At 52.6% G+C, this 21,219-nt stretch overlaps 1 protein-coding gene across 1 annotated transcript in view; it reads right to left on the reverse strand.

The window, feature by feature from the left end:
* The window catches only part of LOC146300213 (signal-induced proliferation-associated 1-like protein 1), a 38,117-nt gene that overhangs the window by 12,731 nt on the left and 4,167 nt on the right, over positions 1-21,219 (reverse strand). The window contains exons 2-7 of the mRNA XM_084681661.1: positions 6,760-8,536; positions 6,376-6,506; positions 4,963-5,151; positions 4,466-4,640; positions 3,469-3,572; positions 3,133-3,290 (exon numbers count right to left, since the gene is read on the reverse strand). Coding sequence (XP_084537787.1) covers positions 3,133-3,290; positions 3,469-3,572; positions 4,466-4,640; positions 4,963-5,151; positions 6,376-6,506; positions 6,760-8,251 — 2,249 coding nt within the window. The 5' untranslated portion in view covers positions 8,252-8,536. The remainder of the gene's footprint in view (positions 1-3,132; positions 3,291-3,468; positions 3,573-4,465; positions 4,641-4,962; positions 5,152-6,375; positions 6,507-6,759; positions 8,537-21,219) is intronic.

Here is a 21,219-nt window from a genome sequence, read left to right on the forward strand (position 1 = left end):
AGCGAGTTTACCAAATAAACGGGAAAGTAACTGACATGCCTGGCTTAAATTTGCTTTATGGAACATGCCCCCGGTCACCTAAAAATAAAAACACTGTGTTCATTAAAACACCGTGCAAACTCCCAATCGTAATAATTCACTTCACTACATCGGTGAAAGGAGGCATGAATTCGAAGGATTTTACATAATGGTCAACGAGAGATTCATCTTAGAAGTTGAGCAAAACTAGTTGTTTGAAACCACAAATCCACATATAGCATACACACATAAGTATCTCGCGAACTCGCCATTACTGCTGCCTCGCAGCTGCCCTTCTGAAATGATGTAAATACAACAAAACCTGCTCGCGTCGCAGCCGTAACGCGCCGCAGACGCGTCCGGTGTGAACAGGGGTAACACGTTTGTATCAGAGCTAACCGGGTTTGTGACGAGAAGCTTGCCAATACACACTGACAACTCAGCATCTATGCTAACGCAGTGGGGATGATACACCGTGCAGATATACAGTGAAGCATGATAGAACTCCAGGGTAGTCCAGACAGACAGACAGACAAGCAGACAGACAGACAGACAGACAGACAGACAGACAGACAGACAGACAGACAGACAGACAAAAAGGCAGGCAGGCTTGAGTGGGTTGATGACCTGGGCCTGACAAGGTTCAGTCCATTGCACAGATAACACCCAGGCAGTGCATGCAGCGATGATATTCTTCCCATGCCTGACTGAGCAGACATAGAAATATACCTTCAGCCCAGCTGACAACGCTGCTTCAACCACAGAGCCCATCTGAAGCCATGCCACTCTCAGGAGAGCTAGCTGGCTAGCAAGCTCTGCACAGTTGTCCTGAACAAAGCTTTGCTAGTTATGCAACCAGGCTGATGGTGACCCATGTGAGTGTGGGGTGGAAACCACGGGGTTGGCACCAGGCTGGCCCCTGGCCAACTACTGCTGAATCACTGAGGGGTTAAGGATCCCTGTTTCATTATTTCCACTATTCAATCTGCAAGAATCTCTGTTGAACAAGCCAAGGGAGGAGACCCCTAAAAAACCTTCAACAACACATAAAAGGCTGATTGTCGATTACTCTGAAGAAAACTTCAACAACAATTCAAACAGAAACAATAAATCGAAGAAACTTGTTGCAACTTGAGAATACTGAATTGTGTCTCGTTAAAGAAATCTGGCCAAATGACAATCTCTGTGCTTACACAGTGGGCGTGTGATCAGATTAAACGCCCCAGGGATTACGGACACAGATAACATCTTCCTCCCTCGGGACAGACACACACACACACACACACACACACTACCTGACTGCCTTTTCCCTCCAAATTCCTACACCAGAGATCCACTTGAACTCACCCCGTCCGTGTGAGCTACAGTGGTCCTAGCTACCCAGGCTCTGTCAGACCATTAATGTTAGCTCCTTCTCAACGGAAGGCATCCTACATCCCTGTGGTTGTCACGCAGACTCTCCAGAGACAGCAGGGGCTGGGGTCCATTAGATCCAGACAGCGAGGCCGGGGGCTGGGGCTGGGGCCAGGAGGAGCTCTGGGTGGAGCAGAGTACAGCGTTCCTCCTCCCAGCTTCAGGTTCTGCCAGCTCTCATCTCCATTTCAGAAGGGAAAACCAGGCCAACCAGCTCTTCTCCTGTCTCTTCTTCCTCCACGCTCTCCTCCTCCCCCGACAAACACACTGCAAATCCCACTAAAAAGGTCCCCTTGGAAAATTCCAAATCCAAAAAGGGCATTCGATTCTTCACAGCGCTGAGGGGGATGGAATGACACAAAGAAAGACAGAGGGGCTGGAGAGGGGGAGAGGATCTCAATATAAACGAGCCCAAACTTGGGTGCTGAGAGGGAGAACAGTGACGACTGCTCCTCTGGAGACTGAGAGCTGTGAGAGCCTCTGCTCTGCAGCACTGACGCTCTCTCTCTCGCTCCCCTGCTCACTCGCTCGCTCCCCTGCTCACTCGCTCGCTCCCCTGCTCACTCGCTTGTCCGGAAAGCGGGACCCTGATGCGCGTGGCGCTAACTCCTTCAGATCGCTATGGCTCCGCTGCCCCCAGGCTGACAGGCAGGCAGGGGGGTGGGGTGGCGTGTGTACAGAGAGTGTGTGTGTTTATGTGTGTGTGAGTGTGTGTGCGTGTCAGCAAGCGAGGGGGGTGAGATTGGGGGCAGCAGAGGAGGAGAAAGCTACTGAGATGCCCGATCATAAGCAAGAGACTGCTGGAGGAGCTGGCATTCTGCAAGGAGGGGTCTGGCTCCCTCGTCAACCATAATCCAACCAAACACACACACACACACACACACACAGCCTCCAGAACGAAGGGCCAGTTGTTATGCAACAAGCTTTTATGTGGCTTTGTGTGCCTTCAAGTGGTTGTACTTCCTCTGAGCGGTAGCTACCTGGCTGTGGTTCTCACAGCAGGGGGCCTGTGCCTGGCCCCCCGCCCAGGGCGAGGACAAAGCCCTCCTGCGGTCATACAGTGGTTGAACAGTGGTCAGATAGCGTGCCTCATCTTCAGAGAAGGGGAATGTGGGCAGTGACGACCAAAAAAAACTACAAATCCCACAAAGTAATGACATAACAATGGCTTAACATTCCTTGGGAGTATGAATGTGGGTAGGAGGGGGAGCAGGGGTTGTAGGTGGAGGGGGGATGTGGTCTGGGGCTGGTGTTGAGGGTTGTGTTGTTTTGCTTTTTTTATGTATGCCATTTATAGTTGTCTGTATGCTGGTCTTAATGCAGAATGTAATTGTTCTCTGTCCCCCCCAGAGCGCCCCCCCAGAGCGTCCCCCCCAGAGCATCTTCCCCAGAGCGTCCCCCCAGAGCGTCCCCCCAGAGCGTCCCCCCAGGGCGTCCCCCCAGAGCGCCCCCCCAGAGCGTCCCCCCAGAGCGCCCCCCAGAGCATCCCCCCCAGGGCGTCCCCCCAGGGCGTCCCCCCCAGAGCGTCCCCCCAGAGCGCCCCCCCAGGGCGTCCCCCAGAGCGTCCCCCCAGAGCGTCCCCCAGGGCGTCCCCCCAGAGCGTCCCCCCCAGAGCGTCCCCCCAGGGCGTCCCCCCCAGAGCGTCCCCCCAGAGCGTCCCCCTAGAGCGTCCCCCTAGAGCGTCCCCCTAGAGCGTCCCACCTGTATCCCGTGTGGTCGGAGCACGGGTCGTGCACACGCACGATGACGAACACATGCTGGAAGTGTGAGCGGATGGTCCTGGGGGTGAAGGGGTGCGCGCCCGGCTCCTGGAACACGATGGTCACGATGTCGTTCCCGATGTGGCGTTTCCTCAGCAGCTGATCGCCGTGGAGACACATTACACACCAAGTCACATGACCGTACCACAAAAGATCACAGCAGTCATGGTGGTTTCTTATGTGTGCTGTGCTAAAATAGTTTAGCCTGAACATTTATGCCAATGAAGCAACTGCACTGGTGCAGTTCCAGCGCTAACAAGCTCTTCCTTGTCAGTACCTGTTGTTTGTTGTTGGGGGTGTAGGGCAGCATGGTTGAAACGTGGAACATGATCTCGTAGTCTCTGAACGTGGTGTAAAGGGAGTGGGTGCCGGTGGAGTCCGCTGTGGGGGGAACAGAAACAGATCAACTCTCCTGTAATGCAACACAGCCCTTCTGTCCGCTCTCCTCCCCACAGACTAGATCCTGTTACACAAACGGCCCCAGCCACTATATAAGATACTGCACCCTGATCAATGTCTGGATAGAGTGGCAGGAAAACTATTAAATATTCCAGTTGTGTCAGATGCTCTGAGGAAAAACTGAAGTTGTTGGTGAGGAAAACAGGTAACATGACTCTTCAGGCCACATGACTCTTCAGGCCACATGACTCTTCAGGCCACATGACTCTTCAGGCCACATGACTCTTCAGGCCACATGACTCTTCAGGCCACATGACTCTTCAGGCCACATGACTCTTCAGGCCACATGACTCTTCAGGTCACATGACTCTTCAGGTCACATGACTCTTCAGGTCACTTTCAGCAGACAGGGTGTACAGTCCCACACCTGAACCAAAGCTACACGTGTGAGAACCAATAGGACCTGAACGCATGGCTTTGAAAAAACGTGAACCTTTTTTGAGTCGTGTTGTGTGTGGAAAAAAGGTTCCAAAAGGTTGACAAAATATTTTTGAAAAAATGTTTCTGAAAAAGTTCTCCTTTCACTGTGTGAAATACTTTTTTTTTTTTACTTGAACCTCTTTTATGTCGTGTGTTAAAAAGTTTTGAAAATAACATTTTGAAAAGTTGAAAAATAGTTTGGAAAAACTTTATGTCGTGTTATGTTAAAAAGTGCAGTCAGTACTTCAACTTTTACCAGTCTTTTAAAACATGAATTTCTGTACTTCTACTTGAGTGAAGGATGTGTGTACTTTTGCCACCTCTGCTTGCGGGTGAGATACAACAAATTGGGAACAGAAACTAGAAACTCCAGCTGGGATCGTGTGAGGACGTACTCTTTGTGTCCAGCTGGGCGCGGTACTTGGTGAAGCCCTTGAGGCGGACCTTGTCCCCCAGCAGGTCCAAGAACTCCTCCAGGGCCGGGCCGGCAGACTCGTTGTTGTACATCTCCTCCTCACTGCTCTGCCCTGCCCTGCAGTACAGAACCCCCACCTTCACCTGGAAGCTGAGCTGGGGGAGGGGAAGGGTGGAGGGGAGGAGAGGCAGGGAGGGAGGACAGAGGTAGGGAAGGGTGGATATGGGGGGGGAGAGGGAGGTGGGGAGGAGAGAGAAACAGAAAAACAAAAATGCAGATGTAATCAAATAACTATGAACCAGTTTAGACCAGCTTTACCAGCCTATCACAGCGCCGGTCAAAGGGCCGTTGCCACGGTGCAGAAAAACAGTAAGAGCAGATCCATGACTCTGCCTTGGGAGCAATTCTCCTTTTCTTTGCATAAAAGGTCAGACAAACAAACCTGCAGTAGGTTCCGGAACAGGAATGTAAACATACCCCCTGTTCGTCCAGCTTCATCAGCTGCTCGGTGACCTTGGGCGTGTTGAGGGCCAGGCGGAGGCAGGACAGGTCCAGCTCCGGCAGCAGGAAGTCCAGCACCTCCTTTAGAGGCAGCCCCCGGGCAGTGCCATGCTTGGAGGAGGAGGGAACAGCATCCTCCAGGATAGACCCCCGCAGAGTGGTCAGCTGGATGGAGACAGAGAGACAGAGACAGAGAGACAGAGAGAGAGAGAGAGAGAGAGAGAGAGAGACAGAGAGAGAGAGAGAGAGAGAGAGAGAGAGACAGAGAGAGAGAGAGAGAGGGAATTACATGAGGAAGGGAGAGGGGTGGAAGGAGTGAAGATGGAAAAGTAGGAGAGCAGAAAAAGGAAATGATAGAGAAAGAGAGAAAGAGGGAGGGAAAGAAAAACAGAAGCAAATAAGTGTAGGGAGAGGCGGAGGAGACGGAATGTGCCGGAGGAATCCCCGTTGTTCTCTGAACATGTAATATTTCTCCCCGAAACTAAGATGGAACACAGAGATAAAAACTCAGGAGCATGTCTGCTCAGAGCTCCACACATCCCCTCCAGAAGTCAGGAGAGAAGCTTCATCAACTGACACAGAGCTACGGATGGGCAGCTAACAATCAAACGTTGGCTTGGGGTAAACAGAAAGCAGAGCAGAGGGGGGCTGGTCCAGTGAAGCATGCTGCGTACACAGAGTCCTCATTGTGCTCTGCTCCACCACTGAACTCAATCACTCTGCTATCATATGCAGCTGGAGAGGGGGAGACTGTCTCTCCTTCACCCCAGGAGAAAGCCCTGACAATGGGACAGTGTTCTCCAGGTTGGGGAGCCAAGAGGTCCGGGGGGTATTTTGGGTTGGTTTGGAGGTTCTAAGGAGGAAGCTCCCTCACACACACCTGTCCAGGTGGATCACAACTCAGATTTCGTAAAACACTGGACCACAACCAAAAGACTCGGAGCTTAACCGGAAAGCAAACCAAAACCACAAATACAAATGGCACTTTCATCAAAAGGAGATCTTCAAGTAGATCTGCACATTCTCTGCAGTGGCTGTGAAGTCGTGCAGCACAGACAGGGCGAAGACGAGAGCGCCTCCGATAGCTTCTCTACACGTCGCTGATGTGAGGTGACAACTGAAGGGGCCTGGCGAAGTTACATAACGCCGGCACAGGACGTTTCACCTCCAGCTAGTCCTGCTCATCTCTGCCTAGCAGAGACACAACTGATCCACACACATCATCAACCTGACGGGGTGCAGGAGAGACACGGCCCAGATCAATTAGTCAGATTTGTGTTTGGTGAGATACGAGGAAGGGGGGGTTCCTGAATCAGGATGGGAAAGCTTGTGGTGTGGTCGGGCAGGGCAGCTGATAACAGGACAGACGTGAGCGGTGCTCTGCATCACCTCGCTGGTTCTGAAGATGATGCGGTAGTTGTACTGCTGGGTGAGTTCCTTCTCTTCCTCCAGCTTCTCTCGTCGTACGCTGACGGCCACCGGGCCCAGCGCCTCGTCCAGGCCAAAGTAGTTCCAGTGCTCTGGAAGGAGAGAGGAGAGGGAACACAGACTCTAGACTGGAGAACAATGCCCTTCTGCTGTGCTGCTGTCTATGGAATACTTGTATGTCGTTTTGGGATAACATTTATAAAATATTAATATAACTAGCTATTGTCCCCCCCCCTCTGCAAACAATCAGATACTTCGGGACAGACCGGATGATTTTTCCACGACGATCATGTTTGACATTTGAGAAGGCTGCATTGCTGCTGAAAGCTTTGGACCACACCTCACCTCTCAGGTAGAATAACTTCCTGTAGTAGTAGGCTCCCAGGTCAACGTGCTCCACCAGGTAGTGCTTTCCCTTGTCACTGAGGGCGTTGGGGGCGTCCCTGGGCCCCTCCAGCACGGCCACCCCAGCGTTACTGCAGTGGGAGCTGGGGGATGTCTCAAACAGGCCCCCCTCCCCTCCCCCCTGGGGCCCAGAGCCCCCTGCACCCCCGCCACCGGCCACCCTAGAGGGCCCCACCCCGCCCCCAGCCCCGCCCCCAGCCCCCACCTTGCGTCTTCCGCTACCATCGGCTCCTATCTCGTTGCGGAAGCAGGGGCAGCTTAGAAGCATCTCGTTGCTCTGTTCGTCCCCGGGGTCCAGGCCAGGGCTGTCCCTGGCGTGCAGGTCCTCCTGGCTGCCACCAGGGGAGCTGTAGGCCAGGCTGTGGGTGGAGGAGAGCGTGGAGGTGGTGGAGGCGGCCGCGGCAGCAGACGCCCCCGTGGTCGTGTTCTTGGACCTCCGCCCCGCCATCTGCCGACTCTGCAGGACTTCGTTCAGGTCAAAGAGCATACTCTGGACGTCGTAGTGAGCGAAGCCCTTCTGGCACAGCCAGGGTTTGAAGGGGGGGTCTTCGGATTTGGAGTCCTCCACGTCAGAGCCGCCCTTGGGGGCATCGGACTCCCCGCGCACGCTGCGGAGCTTCCTGAAGATGGACTCTCCCCCCGTCTCCGACTTGGAGCGTCTCTTGGGGTGCTTGTCCCTGTCCTTGGCCTTGCCGCTGGGCTGGGGGCTGTCTGTGGCCTCCCCCTGCTGCTCTACAGAGGCCTGCTTGTGTCCTGTGTTCAGCAGGGCCTCCAGCCTCTCGGGCGCGGGGCTGCGCTGGTCCCCCTGGTCTCCTTGGACCCCCTGGTAGCCCTTCAGCATCTCAAAGAAGCTCTCGCCCGAGGCCCCCTGCTGGTCGATGGAGGAAGTGCTGCCGTACTCCCGGTGGAGAGGGGACCACTTGGTGGCCCCAGAGGGCCCCCAGTCCTCGCCACTGTCCCCGCCGCCACCCTCCAGCTCACTGATGGTGATGTCGCTGTTGCTGCGCTGGCGGATGCGACGATGGGTCCTCTGGGCAGAGCCTGGTTGGTTGCCGGGCGCCAGGTAGTGGTTGTCGGGGGCGTGGCTGCTGGCGTTCTGCATCCTGCTCCTCAGCGTGTTGCTGATGTTGCGCAACATGAAGGAGTCCTGGGGGCTGATCACGTGACCTAGCTTGGCGTGACTCTGCGCGCTCACGGGCATGCCCGGGGCGTCCGTCTCCATGGCGACGTGCCAAAGAGCCCCGAGGTCCTTCCTTGGGGGCCATTCAGCGACACGCGCTCGGACCCCCATCTTGGGGACCCCCACGGCGCCGAGGGCGTGGGCAGGGCCGTCGAGGCGGGATGGGGGCAGCAGGCCTCCGTTGGCCAGGCGGAGGTGGCGGGTGTAGAACTCGTCACTGGCAGGGACCGATCCACCCACGGACTGCTCCATGGGGAACTGCAGGCTGGGCTTGGGGCCGACGCCAGGGGCACGTCACCTGGGCACTCAGGCGGGCATGGCTGCCTCCAGGGCTGGAGGGCTGGACGGCTGGACGCAGGGCCCTGGGAGCATGGGGGGCCTGGTGCCCAGGCCCTAGAGGGAGAGGGGGAGGCCGACAGGAAGGAGGAGGAGAAACCAGGCTTCCACTGTGGCGGTCAGGCCTGCATGCTGCTCTGAGGACCGGAGGGCATCATCTGACTCTGCTGGGACGTCAAGACCGGACTTGCTGTTACAGCCCTGAAACACACAACAGGAAGAAGATTAGGTTTAAAGAAAGATCAGAAGCGTTAGTACCCATCGATGTGGACACCAAGACGGGTCCACGTGACACATAACTTTCCCTGGAGGTGAGTGGAAAGGGTTGAGGAGCCGAAACTTAGCGAGTGGTCCTTAATAATGGACATGCTGAAATCAAACCTCTGTGGTCTGGGCTTGTAGCACAGGGCTACCTGATTCTGCTGTCTGGGTCAAGCCGACACATCCGCCTCACCTGCTCCCAGCATGCACAGTGGCACAGCGGAAAGAACTGAGTCTAATAACTTTACTCTCTCTTCCAGGCCTGAAGGTAAAGGGAATGTTCTGCTTGTTTAATCATCTGACTGTTCTGCAGCCATTTCTAACTCTCTCTCTCTCTCTCTCTCTGCCTCTGCCTCTGCCTCTGCCTCTGCCTCTGCCTCTGCCTCTGCCTCTGCCTCTGCCTCTGCCTCTGCCTCTGCCTCTCCCGCTTCCATCCTCGGCCCTTGATAAAAGTTTGTTTTTTGTTCTTCGGGCATGTGCTCAATTAGATACAGTTCTCTTTCTTTTCTTCTCCTTCTGTCTCCCTCTCTTCATATTGCGGGGCTTTCTGAGGATGTACTCTCCTGTTCCATCAGGAGGGGATTTGTGACGGCCAGAGGCACATAACTAACTGTAAAACCATCCAGCACAGCCTCACATACGTTCAGACATCTCTATTCAGCTCGACTGAAAGGAGGGATTTCTGGGTTTCACAAACCTGGCTGGAGAGATGCATTTTGGGTGTGAGTTTTCCGCCCCTCAAGGCTTTCTGAGTCAGTAAAAAGTCACTGACATGTTCAATTTCAGATAAGGGGGCCTCTACTTTTCAAAGCAATTTCAGCAAAAGCATCTTGGGAGAACATGAAAGCTCAGACAAATCTAAAACTAGTTTAATCTTTCTTTTGATTTTTTTTACCTGAGCCAAACTATATCTTCATCACAATAGCAACAGAATCCTACAGTAGATTTTGCAGGTAATTCGATAAACCAATTAGAGGTTGAGTTTTCAATTTGTCAATTAATTCTGCAGTTACTGATCAATGATCTGTTTCCTCAGGGCCAGCAGGCAGCTGTCCTGTCGCCTTGAACTGGACCTGTGATCTCCATGACATTCCTCCACACGTTAGGATAGCCAGGCTCTGCCAACCACATCGCAGAGAGGACGATACTGGATAAAACAAGACAAGCTCACATCAGAAAGGCTCGGACGAGGGCTCACTGATGTTCTTCTCACTGGCACATCCAGATGATGATGGTTCCTCCCAGTCAGTCAGTCCTGATGCCAGTATTGGGATCCCATTATCCACTGGCTGTCAGCTCAGTGATTGGCCTACATTACTCAACAGCACACGCGCTGACACATCCACACTCTGCTGGGTCATCCAGACCCACACGGGAAAACAGAGTTTGTTCATCGATCTACCTGATCATTGTACAAATAACGTTGAATGTGTGTCTAATCCTGTTATTGCAAAACTAATCTGCATAGAAAGGTGAATGAAAAGAAAACCTGAGGCAGAAAATTCCCCAAATAATGTCAGAAAGCAGTCCTGTTCAACCACACAGCTAAGCCAGGAACTACAAATATGGGGATTGCCTGAACTTTGCCAAAACATGTTATGTTCAGGCAGTCCCCATATTTGTAGTTCCTGGCAAAGAGAGAATCAATGTTGTCTTGTGCTTCCCCAGGCTGATCATGACAAAGCCGTTCACTTGAGCTTGGTGATCACCACACGGCAGAGGCTCTGAGGCAGCACATCTCATCAGCCTCGTCTCCCGTTGAGCCCTGAACCCTGGAGGATCTGGCAGAGCCAGTCGAATCGCTAGCGGGATTAATCAGAGATAATTCCCTCTTTTAATAAATAAACTAAACTGGACTTCCAACTGTTTCTATTTACTTTCAATCAAACCCTAATGCTGCTGTTGCTCAGATTCTGAGTTGCGTTTGTTTTTCATGAAACGACCCACTTTCAGACATTCTCCCAAATCATCACAAATCACGTCACACTGCAGCAGCTCAAATCTTATCCCTAAAACGTCATTCATTTACTTGCTGTCAGATTAGACTGGCGTGAATGTGTGTGTGTGTATGAAGGGTGTGTGTGTGATGTGTGTGTGTGTATCAAATCAAATCTATTTGTATAGCTCTTTTTACACGCAAGCATGTCACAGAGGGTGTATAATGTGCATGTGGTGTGAGAAAGAGAGAAAACGTGCTGTGTGCCCATTTCCTTACATCCTCTCAGAATTGTGTGTGTGTGTGTTGTGCATTATTGCAAATTTGGGAAGGTTGCTGAGTAATCTCTGAATGATACATACAAGTCTCACCCACAAGTCCTCAGATATACAGTCTGAGTCATGTGTCAGGGGATGAAAGGTTAACTTCCTATAACTGGGCGTAAAGCCTTTAGCTGTTGTACAGGGGAGAGAAGAGAGATGAGCCAGAGAGAGAGGGCGAAGCGAGGAAGAGAGAGAGAAAAAGAGAGGGAAACAGAGAGAGAGACAGAGAAACAGAGAGAGAGAGACAGAGAGAGACATAGAGGGACAGAGAGACAGAGAGACAGAGAGAGACAGAGAGACAGAGAGAGAGACAGAGGCAGAGAGAGAGACAGAGAGACAGAGAGAGACAGAGAGACAGAGTGTGCTGATGTCATCCTGCCCCTGGGGAGACCATGTAATGGTGTTTTAGTCCTGTCACCAGGGCCCTGGTGCACTGCTAGACTCACCAGGTGAAAGGCTGGTCTCACACACACACACACACACACACAGGTGAAGGGCTGGTCTCACACACACACACACACACACACACACACACACACACAGGTGAAGGGCTGGTCTCACACACACAGGTGACGGGCTGGTCTCACACACACACACACTGTTACAGAACACAACCGCATCAAAGCCACTGAGTTTGAGGACAGTGTTCAACATAGGATGAAACAGATATGAATTTTGTAAGCTTTCTAAAACTCATGCCCAGCTTCATAGTATCAGGCATTCTGTAAGCGCTTAGCAACAGAGAAACAATGAGCTCTCATTTTAAAAGCTTGAGGAAATAAATGACTATAGCCCGATATAATTAGTCAAGTTCTCTTGAGGCACAGCAAGATTTGCCATGAGTACTTACTCTGGGACTACAATTCCCAAAACACACTGGGACTACAACTCCCAGAACACACTGGGGGGCACACTCGTGCTAGCAGGCCTGTGCTGCTCTGGGTCCAAGGTCCGTCGCTGGGAGAGAATAAACAACATGTCCGGGCGATGCCAAGCAGCTCCCCTGGGTGTCCCCTGAATAGAGGGGCCACACCACGGCAGGAAGACTGCTCTGGGACCCCCAACAACACAGCAGAGAGGCCCTGCATCCCTGCAGCCCCGCAGCCCCGCAGCCCTGCAGCCCTGCAGACCTGCAGCCTGGTCATCACCTCTCCTGATGCTGCTTGGCTGAGTGGCTGGCTGTCTCAGCACGGCTCTTAAAGAGCCATCACTCAGCCCCAGCAGTCTTCCCTGTTCCCCCGAGGGCTCTGAGGCCTGGGGGGGGGGGGGGGGGGGCAGGAACAGAGGTCCCTCTGTCCTGGTCCTATGCGGGGAACACCGGGACCTCCTCTACAACACAGAGAGGTCTTTGATAACAGGCCCAAACTGACAGGGACAATATACACAAGACCTGCTGGGAGGATGCTAATGAATCACACAGAGACACAGACACACAGAGAGAGAGAGAGAGACAGGCAAACGGACAGAGAGAGAGAGAAACAGCGAGTTTATAAGAGGGCAGTTAAAATGAGCGGTTACAACAAAGAGAGGAGGGTGTGACTGTGTGTGTGTGTGTGTGTGTGTGTGTGTGACTGTGTGTGTGTGTGTGTGTGTGTGTGTGTGTGTGTGTGTGTGTGTGTGTGTGTGTGTGTGTGTGTGTGTGTGTGTGTGTGTGTGTGTGTGTGTGTGTGTGTGTTATCAGTAGTCATACCATGTGAGTGTGACTCATCCCGCTGAGACACAGAAGTCTGCAATCAAGTGGTCCAGACTGTTCCGTCAGTCTAACTCAGAAATGACGAACAGCTGACAAACACCAGGACATAACTCACAGCTCAGTGACACACAGACACACGCTCTTTTCCAAGTCATATTCTCCAGACGCGAGGCGCAACAGGACCCAGACCAGGTCTGTCACACAGCACAGCCAAAACCACAGTACTGGAGAGGAAGGCCAGGAGGTCAGGGAGGAGGTCAGGGAGGAGGTCAGGGAGGAGGTCAGGGAGGAGGTCAGGGAGGAGGTCAGGGAGGAGGTCAGGGAGGAGGTCAGGGAGGAGGTCAGGGAGGAGGTCAGGGAGGAGGTCAGGGAGGAGGTTAGGGAGGAGATTAAGGAGGAGGTCAGGGAGGAGGTCAGGGAGGAGGTCAGGGAGGAGGTCAGGGAGGAGGTCAGGGAGGAGGTCAGGGAGGAGGTCAGGGAGGAGGTCAGGGAGGAGGTTAGGGAGGAGGTTAGGGAGGAGGTCAGGGAGGAGGTCAGGGAGGAGGTCAGGGAGGAGGTCAGGGAGGAGGTCAGGGAGCAGGTTAGGGAGGAGATTAAGGAGGAGGTCAGGGAGGAGGTTAGGGAGCAGGTTAGGGAGGAGATTAAGGAGGAGGTCAGGGAGGAGGTTAGGGAGCAGGTTAGGGAGGAGATTAAGGAGGAGGTCAGGGAGGAGGTTAGGGAGCAGGTTAGGGAGGAGATTAAGGAGGAGGTCAGGGAGGAGGTTAGGGAGCAGGTTAGGGAGGAGATTAAGGAGGAGGTCAGGGAGGAGGTTAGGGAGCAGGTTAGGGAGGAGATTAAGGAGGAGGTCAGGGAGGAGGTCAGGGAGGAGGTTAGGGAGGAGATTAAGGAGGAGGTCAGGGAGGAGGTTAGGGAGCAGGTTAGGGAGGAGATTAAGGAGGAGGTCAGGGAGGAGGTTAGGGAGGAGGTCAGGGAGGAGGTCAGTGTACCCACGCCTCTCCAGCAGGGGATGGAGGGAGGGGGGGGGAGGGAGGGAGGGAGGGAGGGAGGGAGGGAGGGAGGGAGGGAGGGAGGGAGGGAGGGAGGGAGGGAGGGAGGGGGGAGGGAGGTGGGGGGGGAGGGGGGGAGGGAGGGGGGGGGGAAGGGGGAGGGAGGGAGGGGGGGTGGGGAGGGGGGGAGGGAGGGAGGAATATTGGAATGACGGGAGAGTTGAGGTCGTAACACGCCCTACCCCAGCTGCAGTTGAAAACTGCCCGGGGAACAGGAAGTGACAGGTCTAGGGCACAGGAAGTGACAGGGCAGTCCTGCGGGGGTGAACACCACATCTCCCTCTCTCTCTCCATCTCTTCATTCCTTTTTATATATTTGTCTGTATCTCTGTCTCCGTTCTGTCTGTGTACTGACTGAGCAAGCACACACACACACACACACACACACACACACACACACACACACACACACACACACACACACACACACACACACACACACACACACACACACACACACACACACACACACACACACACACACACACACACACACACACGCCTCCAGACAGACAACCCATCCCCACATCATGAAACCTCAGAAGGAGTTCTGGAATTTCATCTATGTCATGAAGGAGGAGGAAGTGAAGAGTGTGTGAGTAAGAAGCGACGGCAGGTTCAGACAGGCCTCAGGAGAGCTGTCACACAGACACTCCAAAACAAAAGAGAAATCCCACTTACAGAAAGTTTCAGAAAACAATCCTCTTAAAGACCGAGAGCCTCTGTTAGCTTGGTTTCACAATTCATCAATGACATTCAGCTCGTCCAACAGGAGGAATGTTCATGTAGACTCTAGCAAACCGCAACAAAGCTGAACTGCGAGAGATGATGTACGCGAGCGACGGCACACGCGATGGCCACCGCTCCCCTGGTGCTCTCTGACAGTAGAGCAGTGGCTGTTCCTCTCCATCTCACCAGCGGCGTACTTCCGTGAAGCGCGCTAACGCCTCACTTTCAGAGCATCACAGGTCAGTGAGCAAAGCTAGCCAGCGATGGAGTGCTGAACTGAAGCCAACTCTGGAGGACAGCGATTGTCTGAGCTGCAGACAAACAACTGATCTGGCAGGGCATCGACTGGGACACCATCTTTACTTCCCCATCTATTTACCTAACTATCTATCCCCCTACCAACCTACCTAGCCACCCACATTAATACGTTCCAGTAGTATTCACTACCTTGTACACTATGCTGAGGTTATTTTTGGGAGAGTTTTACTCCATTCCTATTTTCACCGACAGTGGCATGTTTGTGGGTGGGCTAGAACTATAATGCCAGCGAGTCATTCGAGAGCTGTATGCTTCTAGTGCCTTGGAGCTCTATTCAGCCTCCACTTAAGAGCTAATGATGCTGCTTAGGTGGTCTAGCTCACACAGGGCTAGACTCAGCCAGTCCCCAGGACCAGAGACCTGATACCCCCCAGCAGACGGCAGACCTGAACACGGAGCCCAGACTTGCTAGCCTGGCATCATGACCTCACTGGGCTCATCGTACTGTTCAGCCCCACACAGTTTGAAAGGTTTTCCTTTACAAGTTCTCTACAGGCACGCCAGTGAGAGGCAGCCTTCACAGAGCAGAGCAGACTTCTGAGGTGGTGGGATGTTAGCACAGCTTGGAGGTGTTCTGAAGAGGAGGGCATGAGAGGACGAGCAGCAGGGCTTGAAGAGGACTGTGAACCATTCTAATGAGCTGGATGCCTGCCTGTCTGTCTGCCTGTGTGTCTGTCTGTCTGTCTGTCTGTCTGCCTGCCTGTGTTCCTGCCTTGCTCTTAGCGGCAGGAGGGGATTGAAGTCTGCTCCAGGCTGCACTTTGCCTCTCTCTGCCCTGTCTGCCTCTGAACCAACACTTTACCTCAGCCTGCCCTGCCCCTGCACCAGGAAGCACTTCTACTCTACACATGCTCTGAAAGTTTCACACACACACACACACTGCTCTGAGGGACTCTAATAGGTTTCAGCAGTCAAACTGAGGCTTGCTAGCGTAAGAGCGGGTCAGAGAGAGGATGTGAACGCTGAGCCCAGTGCTCTCAGCCCATCTGAACCTCAGAGAGCCACCTCAGCCCATCTCACAGCTGATTGTCCATGGAGCGCTTGCGGCAGCAGCTCAGACTCAGCGAGCAGAACAGGCAGCCCCCTCAGGTGCGTCTGCAGCTCAGAGATCCTCGCCGTTGCATCAGCAGACCCACGCCAACACCAGAGATGGAGAGAGACTTCAGAAGACATCTGGATGTATTAACCGTGACAACCACAGATCAATCCTGTTCTGCCACGACCACAATGACAGCCCTTTCCAAGCAGAGCCTCTACCTCCCTCCCTCCCAGCAGCTTACCTGTCCCAGTAACCCCCTGAAACATTCCGGTCCTCCAGAGAGCAGCCAGAATGCCTTGTGACTTGATGTAGGTGGAGCTCACTCTGACAGACTTTGATGAATGCAGAGGGTCCCCCGCTGTCAGTGAGACTGTATGTGTCTGTGTGTGTGGGAGGGGGTTCTCGGTCGTAGGTTTATTACCATGACTGACTCTGACTCTTCTCTAAAAACTGCCCTCTCTTTCTCTCACCCAGTCCTACCCCTCTGCTTCCGTGACCTCTCCACATCAGAGTCTGGTAGTGTTCCATCCCCACCCACCTTCAGCTCTGAATATCAATCAACCGCCGCATAACTTTATGCTAGATTAGCAGCTACGTTCACATCCCTCACCACAATAATTAAAGATGTCAGCGTTCCGAAGCTCTGGCAGGGATTCAGCCACGCAGCGCTAGGCGACAAAGCGGTAGTTTTTAATGCTCCAGTGGAACGGGAGCATTTCCCAGCAGTGCGCCAGGGTAGAACTGGGGCACAGAGAGAGAGAGGCTGGAAGATAAACCGTTTGTATTCTCTGTCACCTTCCTAAACGCACTCGACAATGGTAACGCCCCTTCCAGATTTCAGAGGGAAAAGCTGGTGAACCAATCTGTTACCAAACAAACATGGAAGTCTTGGCTGGAAGGAAGGGTAATGTAAGTGTGGGGTGTGTAGTAACCCCACACACAGACACAGTGAATGCGGGTACACTGGAATGGTCTGTCACTGCAGCGGGGTTAGCAGCGGGGTAATTAGCACAGTGTCCCGGGAGCTGAAGTACCCGCGCCTCAGCATCCTCTCCTTCCTGGCTCTTCAGATGCCGTGTGTGGTGGCCAGTCAGCCAGCCGGCCAGCCAGCATGCTTCCTCCCAGCTGCTCTCAGAGGCCAGGCATCCTGGCCACAGCACGGGAGGGCTCTCTCTGACTAGAAAGTCATGAGCATACTGAGCCTGGATTCGCTCTCGATCAATCTCAGACCAACGGCAGACCCAGAGCAGTGGTCCAGCAGGAGAGGGGATGAACAACCTGCATCCACGGTTCATCTGGGCAAGTCCTTTCATCACATCAATGACATGGTACCATTTGGACGTTTTGCTGTGTGGTGGCAGGAGAAGAGGCGGTGTGCGTTTGATCTTGCAGCTCCCTGCATTGAACCTGCCCTGGGCTCTGGGCTCTTGCCCTGGGCTCTTTGCACCCAGAGAGGATGGGGGAGCTGGGAGTCCTTCCTGCTGTGCGGGTGTGTGTGTGCGTGTATAGATGTGTGTGTGTGTGTGTGTGTGTGCGTGTGCCAGTCTGTTAGATGTAATTTGGTTTACAGCCCAGTGCCAGTCCAGTCCTGGTGTTGCGCCAAAACAGCCATTTGCTCCTGTAACTGGGGCCAGTAGAGGACAACAGGACAGTCAATGGCGTCAACTGGACATTACGTAACCAAACCTACAAAAAGAATCTGTCATATGTGCAATATGGTAATATGCCAGTTAGACAGGGCCTTTTGAGAGAGACAGAGAGAGAGAGAGAGACAGAGAGAGAGAGACAGAGAGACAGAGAGAGAGAGACAGAGAGAGAGAGACAGAGAGACAGAGAGACAGAGAGACAGAGAGACAGAGAGAGAGAGAGAGAGAGAGAGAGCGGTGATCGCCTTAATGACAGCAGCAAGGTCAGTTGACAGTGACCTGATAGATTCTCACTGCAGAGGTGTCAACATTGCAAAAGCCTGTGATGCTTGTAAATCATTCACTTCGCTCTCACGGTGGGACTGTAGCTTAGAGCAACAGGGAAAATAACATTTGTACAAAAGTATATCAAAGTAGCAAAGTACTCAAATGAAGCTTATTACTCCATGAGCATCAATTTGGGGAATTGGGAAAAATTCCTCAAATCCCACAAATGATCCGTCCCTCCATGGTAAGTGATAAATGTGCAGCACAAACACAAAGCACATCACAGAAGCAGCTGCAAAGATAGGAGAGAGAACAAGGATCATGTTGCTACTCTGTTAGCAGGCCTACGTTTGTGCTTTCTCTTCCTAAAGAATGTCTAGCTCGTAGAGCTAGCTAAGACTGGCGTGTGAGTTTGTGGTGTTGACGTGAGCTGCCAGGGCTGGTTTCGGGAGGTGATCTGACAGGCAGACAAGCTGATGTGACAGCTAAAAAAAGGCAGAGTAGGGAGGGTCAGGATCTCACTGAGTAAACATATGATAAGCCACCATGAGCTACAAAATACCCTCAAAAACAGCTAGCGCCATTAGCCTGGACCCAGCTAGCCTCAGGATAAACCTCAGGCCTTGGCAACAAAAAACTGTTATCATCTGTTTACCAGAAACAAACCATGGAAATCCAGGTTCTTCATCATCCAATTTCTACAGCAAAGATTAGCTGTGGGTAGTTTGGAAATAATAACTGCCAGTCAGTGTGCGGATCAATGTTTAGAGATGGTGCAACAGCAGAAAAGGAACCCACCTTTCCTTTGGGGTAAAGCTCAAGGTGAAAGCTTCATTTACATCCCTCCACACTCACCAGATTCCCACTCTGATGATCCCAGACGCTAATTGCCTGCCTACCACACAAGTCGTGCTCTCGAAATGATGAACTGTTTTTAATTAACCCCACAAACTACCAATGCATTAGCTAACGGAAAATGGGAAGTCCATCTCATAAAGTTGCATATATAAAGCGGCGGTGTTCCAGAATACTGTAGGACCGTGTAGGCCCATTGAACAAGATCCAGACTGCAGGTGTTGCTGACTGCAGGGGAAAGCAGGCTCCTATTCCAGGCCGTCCTGTCACTGGTGCCAGGCTATGATGAAGAGGAGGCCATGGAGCTGAAACAGTGTGTCCTACAGAAGCCCAGCTGACAGTAACCCTACAGAGCTGGGGGTGCTGATGCAGGATAAGTCCCCCAGCCTCAAAATAGGACACAGGTACCACTCAAATCGTCGACATATTTTGACAGTATACACAAACCCGTGAGAGGGTCACATTTGAACACTTTAACTTATTCAACACTTAAATTTGAACACCTTGCCTGGACTAGGAGGAACTGATGTGGATGTCAGATAAGCAGGGTCAACATGTCTTATGTCACAGGGTAGGACTCGTCGATGTAACAGTATTAACAACAAAACATTTGCATATAAACTATTTCCAGTCATTGATCTGGGCATCTGCCCAGGTCCAGACTGCTGCACTTCCATTCCAATTATATACAGTAAAGCCCAAGAGTTAATCAATTCATACAGAGTCATTTGTGCAGCAATAATTCAGGCAGCATTGCATAACAGGGGCCGTGCTAAATCACAGGCTGTGCCAGGAAAGCAACGTCCAAACCTGCATGATGCACTACTGCTAACCCTGCACTGCAGAACACACACTCACACACACTCACACACACACACACACATACACACACACACGCACACTCACACACACACAGCCTGCTCGGCAACTCAGAGTACGGAAGTCATTTTCATACAAGGCACAATTCATTTCACTGCAGGTCCCTGGGTGGAGCCAGATACTTTCCTCTTCCCATCAAACAGAGAGACTGGAACACAGAGCCTCATTCAGAGTCATGAACACCAGAGATTTCAGGAGATTAGCATACGCTGTATTAGCTAGACAACATCTGACAGTTGTAGCAATTCCTCCGTTTTAGTTTCGGTTCATGGGACTCAAGGAAAGCAGAACGCAATTAACACACCCTTCTCAAGCACCCCCCCTTCCATAGTCAAGGCTCAGAATCCCCAGAAGTGTGTGTGTGTGTGGGGGGTGGGTGTGTGTGGGGTGTGTGTGTGTGTGTGTGGAGGGGACAGACATGTTAAGTTTTAGATGGAGCTGTATTTGATCCCTCATTAGCATCTTTACAACAACAACACAAAGCACACACAGGACCCAAACAGCACTGCAGACAGATCCACAGCACACACAGGTTGTGAGGTAGTGCCATGTGTTACCAGCCTGTGTGAGGCTGTGTGAGGCTGTGTGAGGCTGTGTTATTGGCAGTGCAGCAGCAGGAGGGCAGAGGGCCTGGCGGGGCAGGTGAAGGTGTTCTCCTTCCAGAGCTGGTCCCTCTCAGGAGAGCTACGCTAATTAGCAGTCCAGTCAGGAAGCAGCGCCACGCAAACACTCGCCCCCCTGCTCCACAGAGCCAGCATCAACCCTTCCCCAAGTCACACAGAGAAACGGGGATGCCACGCCTTATCCCCAGGTGCCACGCCTCTTCCCCAGGTGCCACGCCTCTTCCCCAGGTGCCACGCCTCTTCCCCAGGTGCCACGCCTCTTTCCCAGATGCCACGCCTCTTTCCCAAGCCTCTGGCTGCCCAATGTTTGATCAAGCAAGTCCAACACTGTCATTCTTTCCTGCAAACACATCAACTATTTAATGTTTCACAAATACGGACCGTCCTTCAACTCAGAAGAGAACAGCACTTTCTCACGGTCATAGACTGTGCACCTACACAGCCCGTCTGTGTGCGAGCCGTGTTCAAGAACACATGTGCAAACTGCCATTTCTCATGATGCATTCAAGTCTCGTCTAACTGTAACGCTGTAACATTTATGTTATAGGGTTTAAAGGGCTTCCTTCCCTATCATTTATTCACTGGTTTTAGATAACCCCACCACTAGAAAAGAGCTGTCACAACTGCAGTGCTGCGTATTATTGAAGGGGTAAGATGGAAGACACTCCTGGGAGCTCTTGGTTGGAGGAGCCGATATGCATCTCTGTCACAGAAACACTGTAGCCAAGTTCTCCAGGAATACTGTATATCAATGAAATACACAGGAAACAGGCTTGGAGGTCAGCAGGCCTGGGAAGGAAGCCATGTTTGCTATTCAGTTGATCCAACCAGCTCTTTGTCCGACACTGTCTGGAAAGTCTACCCAGTAAGTCTCTAAAGCAGAAACCAAATATAAATCCAGGTGGCAATGATGTGTCCTTGGAGGTGTGATTGGGGTACATCCCCCTTTAATGAGGGAATCCCCCCTCCTTGTTGTCTGGTATACAGTAAGACTCTCTCTGTTCCCCCCAGGACAGGACAGAGGTGAGGCTGCTTCAGTCCAGCCATCTCCCCAAGCCTGGGGCCCGCTAGAACTCACAGGAAACACACATCCTCCCACTACAGGATGAGGAATCTTTGAGCAATGAGAAAACGGATTTCTGCAAATCGGGATGCAGGAAGCTGGGAAGAGGGGGGGGGGGGGCGTGCGCCAGTACAAGTGTTTCACTAATGTTCTGCATGCTTCCATAACGTAGCCAGGGTTTGCAAAGCTCTCAAGTTCACAAGAGA

The sequence above is a fragment of the Hypomesus nipponensis genome, chromosome 3 (genome assembly GCF_054491055.1).
Source record: "Hypomesus nipponensis isolate SF chromosome 3, ASM5449105v1, whole genome shotgun sequence".
NCBI classification, from domain to species: Eukaryota; Metazoa; Chordata; class Actinopteri; order Osmeriformes; family Osmeridae; genus Hypomesus; species Hypomesus nipponensis.